Source organism: Poecilia reticulata, chromosome 2, assembly GCF_904066995.2.
Source record: "Poecilia reticulata chromosome 2, P_reticulata-male-v2, whole genome shotgun sequence".
In the NCBI taxonomy this organism is placed as follows: domain Eukaryota; kingdom Metazoa; phylum Chordata; class Actinopteri; order Cyprinodontiformes; family Poeciliidae; genus Poecilia; species Poecilia reticulata.
In genome coordinates this window covers 25,367,061-25,380,546 of record NC_088831.1, presented here as the reverse complement: position 1 = coordinate 25,380,546, position 13,486 = coordinate 25,367,061, and the positions used below count along the sequence as shown (strand labels likewise).

Here is a 13,486-nt window from a genome sequence, read left to right as displayed (position 1 = left end):
TTTTTCTACAGCATAAGTTTTGTCAAAAAAAGCTTAACAGGCTTTATTTCAAAAGGTTGTAAAAACTTTTTTTTTTTAAATAAAAATGTGTGGGGAAAAAACAGTCCATGCATCCTCATTCCAAACACATTCACTTAAATGTTCACTTTATGGTATATGTTCACATTCTTTATTGACTCTATATCAAATATATTTAAATGTAACTGAAGATACAACAAATAATATTCAATAAAATACAAAGACTTAAATCTTATTGTACAGACTTGGTCATCAAATCACTACGTTGCCTGTAGGAATTCTTAATGTCCAGCAGGTGTCAGTATTGAGTGATACAGTATCGACACAGTATCAATACAGTGTTGCTATGAGTCGAAACGCCTCATGACGCCTCATTTGCCCATCACTAGCAACACAGCAATCACCGCATTTTACTTTTATAATACGCAAGCAAACACAGCATTGTAAAAATATATATTTTTTGTAAAAAAAAAAATTAAAAAAAAGACTGCAAAACAGTCTGCAATTATAGACTGTGCCAGGAGTCTCACGAAGTCAAACGAAGTTAACTACAAATATTTCAAAACATTATTCACAGAAAAGAATGTGTTTTTATTTATTTTTACTTTACCAGGGAGGTGGCAGAAATGTAACTCCGTCTCTTAATCCAACCGAAGTCCAAAAGACATATGTTCCAGGGTCCAGTTAGCGAGCTTGAAATGTCGTCTGACCAGTTTTCGCGCTTCGTGAAGGTTCTTGTTCCCATGATGCAATGCGTAAAATGGGAAATACGGTACAAATACATGTAAAACTAAAAAACGGAGAAATTCCTTCAAATTTTTACAAGTACATTTACCCGTTTTTTTACAGTTTTTTTTAACAGTGTATATAATTCTAACTCTAGTTAACATAGATAATGCTGGCAAAGGCTTTGTGATTCACCTCAGTTATATTTTGTGAGTGAAAGACAAGCAATTCACCGTGATTGGATTGGAGATTTATTGTCCCATGTGTCTCTCGCCCCGACTTAACAGATGTAATACATCAGTGTTGTTTTCTTCTCTCTTTTTCTCAGGTTAAGATTTCTTAACCTTACTGTTGTTATGAAGCAACAACGACATGTTTTAGCATTAGCAGTGCAGTTAACCTGAAGGTATTTGATTTTCCACTGAGAGTCAAAGTTTTGAAGTTACAAATCAGATTTTTTTTTTATTGAAATGCCACTGAAATAGAAACTCCAGATTGGAAAATTGGAAATTCCTAACATCAACAGTTAATTGCAGCAGCAACTGTTTATTTGCACCTATGGCAGTTTATATCAGTTTAAACCAGTTGCACACAGAGTATTATGCAAATAGAGGCCAATGTGTGGAAATAATCCTGTAGTGTTAGAATACATAAGATAAGTAACAATGTTGTGACAAACTGTGACAGAAAATGAGGTGGAGTCACTTTTTATTTATTTATTCACATTGTCGGCACCATTACGTGTGGGACTTTTTTCACATTTGCTGCATTTGAGCCTTGAATTCATCCAATCTTATGGCAGTCTCAGACCTTTTCAAAATCAATTTGAAGGATAAACACTTATTTTCCAAGGAACTATCTTTATCTCTTATTAAGGAATGAAGACATTTTCTTTTTACATAGGAGCACAACAGCAGCAGTTATTAACTTCTAAATCCAAAAATTACCAAGAGCAGAAGGAGGGAAGATTTTATGATGTTTAGCGGATAGGCACTGTTCTGGATGACCGAAGAAAGGATTTGCCAAATAACTATGATTATTAAGCATGTTAGCTCTTTTAATATGGACTTTATCTTTTTGTACACAATTGATAGAATTTTTTTTTAAGTTTTACATTTAAAGTTGTTCTGAAGACTGTTAAAACCTTGTGCTTATTGCAGCACTTTTTTGTCTTCAGAATACATGGCCAAACAATGGGAAGAGAAAATGACAAATGAGGCAGAGCCTTACAGGAATGATTCTTAATTACAAACAAAGCTGCCATTTAGAGTCCATTGTCCTTCCTGAAAGTTTGCAGACCATAGCACATTGTGCAAAATACATCCTTCCTTTCTCTCTTCCTTTGTTTTTTTCCCCCTCCCATCTTCATGGCAACACTAGCCGAAGAAGCATTTTGAGCCCTTTGTAATTTCTACAGTAATCAGTCTCTTCCCTTTTTTTTTTTTTTTTTTTTTTTTTACAATAAAGCTTTAATCAAACATCTCATGCCCTCTTTCAACCAGAAACCCGTTATTCCGGCAGAAAAACAAAAAAACGTGCAATTACACCAGAGGGATATGTCCCTCCTCCTAGCTATACAGCTGCAGAATGGAGGGCAGTCTACCAAACAAATACTTCTCCTTTCTTCTCCCATACTTCTGCGTTGGAAGAAAAAGGAGCTTCCAGCCGAAACCTCAACAACAGAGGATGTAAAAATTGGCTTAAAATTAGAAACATTCTGCTAACATTGAGCAAATTTATTGCTGTGTTTCCCTACAGAAAGGCCTCAGGAATAACATGGAGAGCTTCTCTCCTCCTTTAACTTTTCACAAATTTGGAGCAAACAAAGAGAAATTTTTGTCAAATTGCTCGGAGTATTTTCCTCTCTATGGCTCATCCCACAGATTTTCTTTCTAAGGAGTTATGTTAAGTGAGAATATTGGTTTAGCGACCCATTTTTATAGTAATGTGGCCATTTGCTTTGAATGATTATTCTGCTAAAGCATATAATGATGACCCATTTTCAGCACCCTGGCAATGACCAGTGGATTTTTATTTTTGTTGGTATTTCAAAATGTTGATGATGCAATGTACTAAAACTACCTCCTTGTCACCATTATCCACTTGACAACAAAACCTGTGTAATTTAAATGTCCTCATCTGATTTAACTGATGACCATCCACCTGACTATCTGTCTGCCTGTCTATGGCTATTTGGCTAAAACATGTGAAACCCTATCAACACACTGAAGTACACACTCCCATATTACTACCACTTTTTGTTTATTCTTCTTCTCAAAGTAAAACTGGACGTGAACATCATTGTCCAAGTTTTGCAACAGAATCTGAATTGGTCCAGATGTTGTCTGAGCCTCACCAAACCACTCGATTGTAGCACTTGCTTTATGTTTAATGTTGGTGTTCCTTTTTTAAGGTAAACCTCCACCCCTGTTGTTAAATCTGTTGCAACTTCTAACAGGTTTTTCTTCCAGGATTATCCTGCGTTACTACTATAATTGTGTTGTAAAGTGGGAATGATGTGTTCAGAGTTACATACAAAAGTGTTGTCTTTCAACAACAGAAGAACAGAGGAATCCTGTAACTCTTCTGTTATGGACAGATTTGTGGAATGCAGAACTAGTAATTGTCCAGTTGACATATTCTTCCAGCTTAACTGTGAATCTCTGCAGCTATTGCAGAATAACAACTGTAGTCTAAATACTTTTCTGATTATTAGACAGGCAGCTCTCGGTAGGTTTGCCTTTATGCCATAATATTTTACTTTCAGAATAATGGATTTAAAGGTGCTTCATGGAATGTTAAAAGCTTATAATATTGCTTTATGACCTACCCCAAAGGCACAATGATAGTAAAAAAAAAAATATTGGGATGGGAATAATATTGGTAAATATTGCAATGATGGTATCACTTGTGATGTAAACCTATTTTCTAATGTTTTTCTCATTCTCATTGTTGTCACATGCAGTCTATGAATGAGCATTGTTTTAAAGTGCCATTCTACCTCTGTTTCACAATTGTGCGCTATTTTGCTTTTACATAAAATCCCAACAAAAGTGAGATTTGTATTTGAAATTTGACAAAAATTAAAAAGGTTCAGAATTAATCCATTATTATTATTATTATTATTATTATTATTATTATTATTATTATTATTATTATTATTATTATTATCAATCAAAAGTGTATTTATTTCTCAAAAGCAAAAAGACATAAATAAGGTTATTTCTGTTCTTTACCAACTGACAACAAAATACAAGGCTTTAAATGTGTTTAACTTATGCTCTTCATGTCAACTTTTTACAATGCTATTTGTTTTAGATTTGCACCAGTTAATGCATGTTCGTTTTATTCTCCTGTTAGACTTTTGAGCCTACCATAAATTACTGTTTTCTACGTAGGAGGTGTTTTACGCAAAATCGTATGTAACGTTTACTGTCCCCAAGGTCGCTTCATTAAGAGTTATTCTATCGAATGTCAAATGTGATTTGTTTTACATGTTCAATGGTATTACTATCAAAATCACTAAATCTATATCGTAATTTACAAAACAGCGTTTTTACTATGCGATTTTCTTTTTCAAACGCCACATCATCAGTTTTGACCGAGCTGCCATGAACATCTCACTGACATGCGTTCTTAGCGGTTTATTCGGATTGGCAGCATCACTAGCACGAGATTATGGGAGACGATTTAGGTGACGACTGGTGGAACCATGACGGTAATAACATCACATCAACTTTTCGCTTCATTCGTACGGTATGATGTGTCCAAGCAGTGGTGGCATATCCCGGCTGGCTCATGCTGTCACGTGAAATCTGTTACAGTGGCTAGCCTTAGCTAACAGTGCTAAATGTAGCTTTACTAAGAGCACATAAAGCAATTAGACGACACGTGGAAAACAGTGAGCACAGGTGTGTTTTATGTTGCTAATTACAGCGATAAACTATTCAGGAACGTTGGTAGTTCAACTGGTTTTAAGTAGAGGTTGTGCGAAACACGTGTTTCTTCTACGTTTTCACAGATGACGCTAACGCAAACTACGGAGGCTTCTCTAATATCGGTTCCCATGTCCTCCGCTCTCATGAACAAGTTGGGGTGTTTTCCTCACAGATTTTAGTGCTCTGGTTCTGCTCTTCACATGTTAAACTTCATATGTCAACAAAGGAAGTTCCCTGCGGCTACTTCTTGCATAGCTCACAAGCTCGCTGCATACCAATAGATGGCAGCCATGTAGTTTTTGTCCAACACATCGACCCGATTGTGTTGGACAGCTGGGTGATGCTGTGATGTGAGGAAGATATAGAAACATGAGTCCAGAAGAGAAACGAATGAAAGAAGAGGTTTTTTTTATTCAAGATGGTTTAATATGATACATTAATGTCACACATGATCCTTGCCAAAACAAGACACTTGGTGAAAAATAGCAGAACATGCAGGAAAGAGTTACTCCAGTCAAGGTATGATCATAAATGTAATGTCTTTAATATTATAAGCTCTTAACAATATAAACACAACAGTATGTACTCATAAACAGCAAAATCTTTGCCATGTTTCCAGTTTTTATGATTGACATTTGATAAAATATTTCATTGATTTTTTTTCTTCCACTTAATTCCATGATTTATGCCAGTAAACATATCTGCAGCTTTCTTCGTAAACAATATTACTGTCAGATTTTTGTTGAGCTTTTCTTTTTTTCTTCATGGTAACATTTCCATATAATATCGGCAGGGTTCCAGATACCTCCATGTTGTAGAAACTGTTGCCGTTTCTTCCCTTTTTAAAGATGCACAAACCAGTTGTCAGAAATTAAATCCAACCAGTTTCCTCCTGATCGGTTCTGATCAGTGATTGACAGGTCAAGTACTGTCAATTCCATGTCTTTCATGTCAGTAAATTAATTAAAGCTTAGAACTTCCTCCCTTTCAGCATTTAATTTGCACTTTTATTTGGACATTAGCGTGTTGCGATTGCAAAACACAAAGAAATACTCTTAACTAAAATTTTTTGTTGTATTTAATACTGTTACCTGCTTACCTACCCACCCCTATTACATAGTTTGTAGCACATTTTCTGTTTTATTTGTCGCAACCCTTAAAAACAAAAATATTCAGGTATAGCTTCTGACATTAACAATATTATGGCCATACCTTTGTTCAGCTTTTCATTTGAAAGCATACTTTCATGTAATGAACTAATATTGCTTCATTTTAACTAAGGAATAGCTGCCTTTCCCACTGGACCTGGTATAAACATACATCACTGCCCTTGCTATCAAATGGATGAGGGAAGATATCAAAGATGTATGCTTTCTGTGACCCATTAGCTTTACTGTCATCCTTTCTTAACCATATTTATATGACAGTGCTCTTTGAAACAAAATGCTGTAAGTCTGACAGCAAACTGACAAGGCAGAAAATGTGATCTGAAGTCTGTCGTAAGAGCACACAATCGACCTTGAAGTTTCATGAATGAAGCAAAGATTTGCAATACCCCATGTGTCTGATGTTGTTGTTTCATGTGGGTAAATGTTCACACTAATAATAACAGAGATTTTCATATGAGTTTCGGGCAATACCCTGAACAGTCAGATACCTCGTTCATCCTTGCCAACTAAACACCAGGCTAGTTAACTTCTTCTAAATCTGTTACCATAATTTCCGGAAATGCTGCTGAATTCCTTTTCAAAAGTCATTACCTTGCAACTAGAGCAAATAAATTAAATCTGTTTAAATTAAATTAATAATGATAAACCTTTGATGAATCAGGACTTTGATCGTCCATCTACTCACCTCCTTTTATGTGACTATACAGTTATTTTACGCTTGTTGCTTTATTTCTGATTTAATGTTGTAGAAAGAATCAAATGACATTAATACAGATGCCAGATTGACAGATCCAGCTCATGTTTTTTTAAAACTTATTTCAAGCTGAAGGCTGAGATCAGATCCTCTATTTCTGGCCCATTTCAGCATTGTGTATTCATGTTTTGATAGAAGAAATGATTTTCTAGTCTGTATAAAAGTAAATGTTATTGAATTGTTTTGATGTTTTCTCTATTTTTAACGTCACGGTTTTGGAACTTAAATTTTAAGTTGCTATCAAGATGGCAAATTCACATAGATGCGTTGTGTTTTTATACAAAAACGAAAATGTTCTTACTTTGAACATTATTCCTGAAAAATTATCTTGCTAGAAAGTCTCATCAAGAAATAAATTTCTAGATGGTATTCTCAATTTATTGTTGTCTTTATTAGACAGAATATTCTCACAATATGGTAGCCTTTTGTACTATTTAATGAAAAAGTGTTATAAAAAAACAAAGTTTTGTTTCTTTCAGTCAGTTGATCAGCATTGCATAGCAACAGGTGAGGGAGAGGCTTACTCTGTTCTTTAAAATACTGCAGAAAATTGTGGTCACTCTGGGGCTCCCTTATGTTTAATTAAATGTTTTTTTTTTACTTTTGGAACATTACAATTAATAATTGTTTCAAAAACTGAAACCTTTCAAAGTCCTTTTACCCTTGATCCCAGTAACTGTTCTGTATTAAACTAAAGAGCATCCCACTATCTCTAAAAATACTCACAAAGTGAATGCAATGGGGGAAAAAAAAGTTTAATTTGCCAGAAAATAATGGTTAATGAAGCAAACAATTACAATAAATGCATTACATATTTAGTTAGTGACAGTTGTACAAGTAGCAATTAAGATATTTTTAAAGGTTATAAGAAGCAGTAAATGGGTTTAACAAAGGCACTGGTGGGAGGCTATGATGGTTATATAAGAATAAACAAATACTCATTTAGGTATTAAATTACATTTTGCTGCTAATCATAAAGACCACTAACGGTGATGTTTGAGTGTGAGGCATGAGCATTAGCAGGGGAGATGGTGATGCTGCTTGTGATCTTGCCAACACCTTTCACGTGACATCCATTGGCAATTACTTGAGTCCTTTGCTCATGCCGAAGGTAGTACGGCCCAACAGCCGGCGGGATGCTTTGGCCCATACCATTTAGAGGGTGGCTATATGGGCTCCCCAGATGGATGTGGATCTTGCTATCCTCCGTTGTAATGATACTGGGACTTGTATCACTACTGTTGGACATTTGTCGCTGCCAGCTGTTGGACCGCTCAGGAGTCTTGCAGAAGACGGCTGGATTTGCAGCGTCTGTTGGCTCAGGAGAACATGTCCTGACCGTGACGATCTGAATGGGTGAGTTGTTGTCAGGTGTTGCAGAGCGGGATGATTTTGGACTGAGCACTCGAGAGATGGGTGTTCCATTGACCGGGGAAAGGGTTCGGTCAGGACTTGAAGATGGACTCTTAGGATTAGCCACAGGTGAACTCGAGCTCTGAATGATGGTAATTCTCTGCTTTGGAGAGGCCCCACTCGTTGGAATGGTGGCAGTGCTGGTGTCTCCAGAAGGGCTGGTAATCTCAAGCGTGGCTGTGCTGATCATGTGATGTGGTGTAACTTTAATTTGTAAGGGCTGCCCTGGTGTGTGCGTCAGCATCATCACCTCTCCGTTAACTGTTTGCTGCATATCCACTTCTGGATGGCTGTTCATGCTGTTATTTGCAGTGTTTAAGTTGTCGATGCTGCTGACAAGAGTGCTTTTTCTATTTGTTTCTTCGGTATTTGGGTTTAGATGTTTGTCGGTGTTTACCTCACTTAATCTCTCGATGTGCATGTTGCGAGTTGAAATAAGGCTTTCTCCAGAATCAGTTTGCACTTCTTTGGTGGTCTGATGAAGATCTGAGAAGTGGTTATTGGTTCCAGGCGTCCAGTTCTTGATTTGTCTATAACTGTTGAGCTCACTCGTCAATTTCTCCATCTGCTGGGCCAGCTCGTTGTTCTTGGCTTCCTGCTGGCTCAGTTTTTTCTGCAGTGTTGACTGATCCATCTGAACCTTGCAAATTGACTCCTCCGTCCCCATCAGCTGCTGGAGTTTCTCCTTCAGGGTATCTATTTCTCTAGTTAGGAGTCTGGATTTGACTTGCTCTTTTTGAAGATGGCAAAGAAGAAGGTGCTCCTTGTTGACCTCTTCTTTTTCTCCATGCTTGTAGCTGGAAAGCTCCTTCTTTGCCTCCTCTAGCTCCTCTGTTAAAACTTGTGACCGTCTCCTTTCATCATTCAACCTCCTTTCTAGGGCCTCTAAGTCTTCCTCCACTTTCAGCAGTTCTGCCTCCAATACCTCCTTGTTCTGGAGTCTCTTCTGCAGCTCATCAAGCTCTTTAGTCAGCTCTTTAACTTTGTTGTCCTCAGTTTGGCACAAATGGCTGGTGTTGCTTGTGTACTTCTCTGCTTTTTCCTTCCTGTTCTCAAAGAGGTTTAACTTTTTCTTCATTGTGGTTATTTTACTCTGCAGCTCCCTGTTCCTCTCCTCCTCTGTTTTTAGTCTGTCTCTGAGCTCATCCTTTTCCTTCATAATGTCCTTAATCTTCTCTTCTAAATCTGCCTTAGATCTTAGTGCCAGCTGCCTTTCCTCTCTCAGCCTCTCTGTCATCATTGCCAAATTACCTTGCTCATTTTTCTTGCTCTCTTTCTTACTCACTTTTTCCTCTGCCTGTCGGAGCTTCTCTGCCATACTCTTTCTGTCCTCCACCAGAGCCGCAGTCAGCGCTCGAAGCTTGCCCAGGTCTTGTCTAACAATCATTTCACTTGTTTCTAGCCGACCCTCAACAGCCTCCAGCTCTCTCACCCTAATTCTCAGTACATCAAGTTCCCCAGACATCATCTTGCTGTACTCTCTCTCTTTCTCCAAGTTGTTCTTCAGAATAGTACAGTCCTGTTTGCTTTTGCCCAAAGCTTCCTCCATCCTCTCCATTTCACAGATTCTGCCATTGAGCTTATCCACCTCAAACTTTAAGCCACGACAGTGCCTGGTCTCGTTTGTTAGTCTGCGGTCAAGGTCTCGACACTGGTCTGCCATCCGTATCAGCTCCTCGTCCTTCCCTTCCATTTCCACCACCCTCTTCCTCAGCACCTCCACCTCTGTTAACAGGCTTGGGGCCGTCATGGAAACTTGGTTAAGCAGCGCTGCAGTTGCAGAAATGTGAGCTGTTCCTCTACACTGGGTGGATCAGTGGATGGAGCCCCTTCTCAATATGAATGATGGGGACAGTCAAATCCTTGATTGTACGCTTCTGTTCTTCCACCTCAATTAAATGTTGTGGTAAAATCCTTCAGGTTGGTTAACTCCTCTTTTACAGTTGAGATTGCTCGTTCATTTTTCTCTCGATTTTGCAGTATCTTCTTTCAAAGAGAGCTTGAGTCTGTAGAGGTAAAAATATGAATTTCAGACAGGCTTTAGAGCAGTTATCAGTATCAAGGTAAGATGTATAGCAATATAAAATGACCTTCCTGTAAAAACCTTAGGTGAAAATCCCACTGTATCATGGTATAACCACAAATACTTTTAACAAAAATGCAAACCATGATCTAATTGCTTTCTTTTCAAAAAGAAGCTTAAAAATGACCTATTGAGTTATAATGTGATCTGTGGCATACGTATTACATTTAATCCAATACATAGAATTGAACATAAAACACAGTATAAATATCTTGTTTTTTTGTAGTTTTTGTGAAAGGCTGTGGTGCATGACGGCAGTTGAACTATACTAATATTTATTGCAGCAGCTGGAAAATGGGAGTTAAACAGTTTTTAGAACAAGGTTTATTAATGCTACTTGGTTATATTAAAAGATTATGAAATCAACTCTGAGCACAGAGACAGTTAGAGACAGCTTTTGTCATTCTAATGCAAATCTGACAAAATTATGGCTGGAGCGGTGTTTTTACTTTTATCTTCCTTTTTTTTCATTAGACAGATTGAAAAGGAAACCAGAAACGGAATTTTTAAAAATGGTGCTCACACAGTTTTGATTGACTGCTGTCCCTAAAGACCCTGACAAAAGCAGGTTTTATGTCTGGGCTCCAGTTTCTTAAGGGCCAGAGCTCGCTTTGGTGGGCCACAAAGAGCTAATACAGTTCATCACTGGAACATGTGTGGTGGATAAAACAGACATGTCAATCTTTCCAACTACAGTTTTAAAACGGCATTCCAGCACTTTTGCTCTCCTAGCTGTTGCTAGGCATTGCTAGTCAGCTGCCTGACAACAGACCACTGCTTTTTTCTGTTGTGTAAGCTACAAGAAAGACAATTTTATCTGTTTGGAAATATGTCCAAATGTGGAAAACAAAAAAAAACACGGTGTGGAAACTAAATGAAAACTATCCATTATTCTTATTGAAGTAACACTGTTGGAGAGTTACAACTGACCAGCCACAAGCAGCTGACTGGAGGGTGGCTACTAGCACAGACAACCCAACTGCCAGCTGGTATTAACTTGTTATACTTGTGAAAGAAGCTCTATTCTGTGCAATAAGTCCTTAAAACTACTACAGAATTTAGAAGTTTATTTTTAATTTTGCTTAAGTCGGTGAATAAAATTAAAAAATATCGAATAAATGTTATTATAAATGTAATTGTTTTAGCAGCAGCTAGATAGTATTACCCATTTGTTTTACAATGCTTTGTGTATATGCCGTCTGTGGCATATTCACTATCATATCGGAGAAAATCTTATACCCACGTGAGGCTAATTTGTTCATGTTTTCATCACATAACTCTTAGCTTTGACTAGTTTGGTCATAGTTACCTTTTTGGCCTGATATATTGCATCATTCTGTTACAATTTGCTGTTGTATAAAAACTGTACAAATACTCAACGACATCATCCATGATGTTTTTTTCTATAATACATGCAACATGGGGTTACCTCAGCATGTCTCTTTATTTTGGGGTATTTCTCTCTAGTGAGCATGTAATCTGTAAGATCTTCTGACTTTCATGGCAGATGGTCCCTTAGTAGGGAGTGTTAGTTAATTAAGAAGTTCTCTTCTCAAGTACCCGCAGCGCTGCAGCCAGTCGCCCTCCCTCTGTGCACCTCGAACGTTACCAAACTTGCAGCTTGGAGAGGCAGGAATTCCCCGTTGTTCTTGAAGTAATTACAAATTGGCTACTTCTCATCAATAGATGTCAGTCCTCAACATTTCCCTGGATGCAACCCAGAATTGAACTTGGAATAGAACCAGAAAGTTTTAAAAAATAAATACAGAGAACAATTACCCATATTTAAAACTCACTGTGTTTGTCCATTTGCTACCGGTGTTGCATTCTAAAGCTCCACAAAGTGTTGGTATTTAGTTCTACTTTTTTCTTTTTGTTTAAAAAAAAACTACAAAACTCTGCTATTGCTTATAGTTTGGAAAAATCTCAGTCAGCCATGTGTTCTGAAAATATGAGACGTTTTAGCTAAGAGTAGAATGTCTCTGCTAAATGAAATGCAGGGCTGGTCAGAAAGGACGGCACAAATGTTTTTATTAGCTAGCTGCATACCTGAACCCTCACTAAAGTTTCTCTTAGGTGTAATTTGGCATGTTAGTTGGCTGCAAAAATGCTCAAGCAGAACATTTACATCCTCTAAAGTGTTAAGATATAGTTCAGTAACAGCTTAACTTCAATCGGAAAATTCATATTCTGTTGGACGCTTTGATTAGCGTGGCTTTGTAAAAGAGTCCTTATCAAATCTTTGCAGTTATTTACTTGTCAGCAGTTGATCTTAAACTATCTTACAAATATAGCAGTTTTTTAAGGAACAGCTGAGTCCAATGAAAGTTTGCATGTTTTTTGTTGCATTAATGTGTCTAGTTTCATACCTGCACAAAGAAGTCGTTCTTTTTCCGTCTTTAAAATCCCTGGAAAAGGCTGTTTTCCCGGTGATGTGGACATTCCATCCGGAAAACCAAACATTATGAGAAGTTCTCTGCAAACTGACTCTCACTCGCAGTAAGTCTGTGGCGCCCATTACATCATCAGCATGTCCTTATATGGGACTGCACAAGCTCTAGAGCTCTGTGTGTGTGTGTGTGTGTGTGTGTGTGTGTGTGTGTGTGTGTGTGTGTGTGTGTGTGTGTGTGTGTGTGTGTGTGTGTGTGTGTGTGTGTGTGTGTGTGTGTGTGTGTGTGTGCGCGCGCGTGTGCGTGAGTGAGCGTGTGTGTTTTCTCTGGACTTCAGCCCAATGCAGATGAGGTCATTGTACAGTCATGCCAAAGAGGCTAATGGGAAGGACAGAATGGGCTTGTGTGTATGCACATGCAACGAAAATCTTTAAGCACAGTTAGCATTTGAGAGGATAACGCCTTCTGTTTACAGATTAGAGATGGCAAACACCTAAAGAATGCTGCGTTAAGCGTCAGCCCCTACTGTCGCTCATGTAGAAGCATGTGGATTGTATCATGTTGTGTATTTATGCCGAACTCTCATGTTTGGAGAAGAGAGGCATGTTTTCTGAGTTGTGCAGCTTTGCCTAGGGCCTGATAACCTGACTGGAAGATGACATCAGCACTTCATCGACTCTCAATTACATCCATATGTTTGTTCTCTGTCTTCTCTTTCTCAAACTTTTCTTCAGCTCAGTGTTTGTCATATTCTTTATCCCATTTTTGCCGTTGCTTTTAAGTCTTGGACTTTCTCGTTTTTGTAAATCCCAACTTCTGATATTTTTTCCCCTTGCCTTTGTTGTTGCAGTTTGTTGGATGAAACATTTTCTTTGTGGCATAAGGCAAATTTGGGTTCTTCGTGGAGCAAAGAGGGAGTGATTATGCTCTCATTACTCCCACAACCTCAAAGTCCTCTCTGTCCCAACAAGAATCCAAAAAATTATAATTGACTT

At 37.8% G+C, this 13,486-nt stretch overlaps 2 protein-coding genes across 2 annotated transcripts in view; one reads left to right on the top strand and one right to left on the bottom strand.

The window, feature by feature from the left end:
• Positions 1-4,319: 4,319 nt before the first annotated feature.
• The window catches only part of cmss1 (cms1 ribosomal small subunit homolog), a 33,701-nt gene continuing 24,534 nt past the window's right edge, over positions 4,320-13,486 (top strand). The window contains exon 1 of the mRNA XM_008434074.3: positions 4,320-4,462. Within this exon, the coding sequence (XP_008432296.1) occupies positions 4,423-4,462 (40 nt within the window). The 5' untranslated portion in view covers positions 4,320-4,422. The remainder of the gene's footprint in view (positions 4,463-13,486) is intronic.
• LOC103479560 (filamin A-interacting protein 1-like) lies at positions 7,345-12,796 on the bottom strand. The gene is made up of 2 exons (XM_008434061.3): positions 12,471-12,796; positions 7,345-10,024 (listed from the first exon to the last, which is right to left on the bottom strand). Exon 2 carries the CDS (start codon positions 9,766-9,768, stop codon positions 7,573-7,575), a length of 2,196 nt encoding a protein of 731 aa, XP_008432283.2. The 5' UTR covers positions 9,769-10,024; positions 12,471-12,796; the 3' UTR covers positions 7,345-7,572.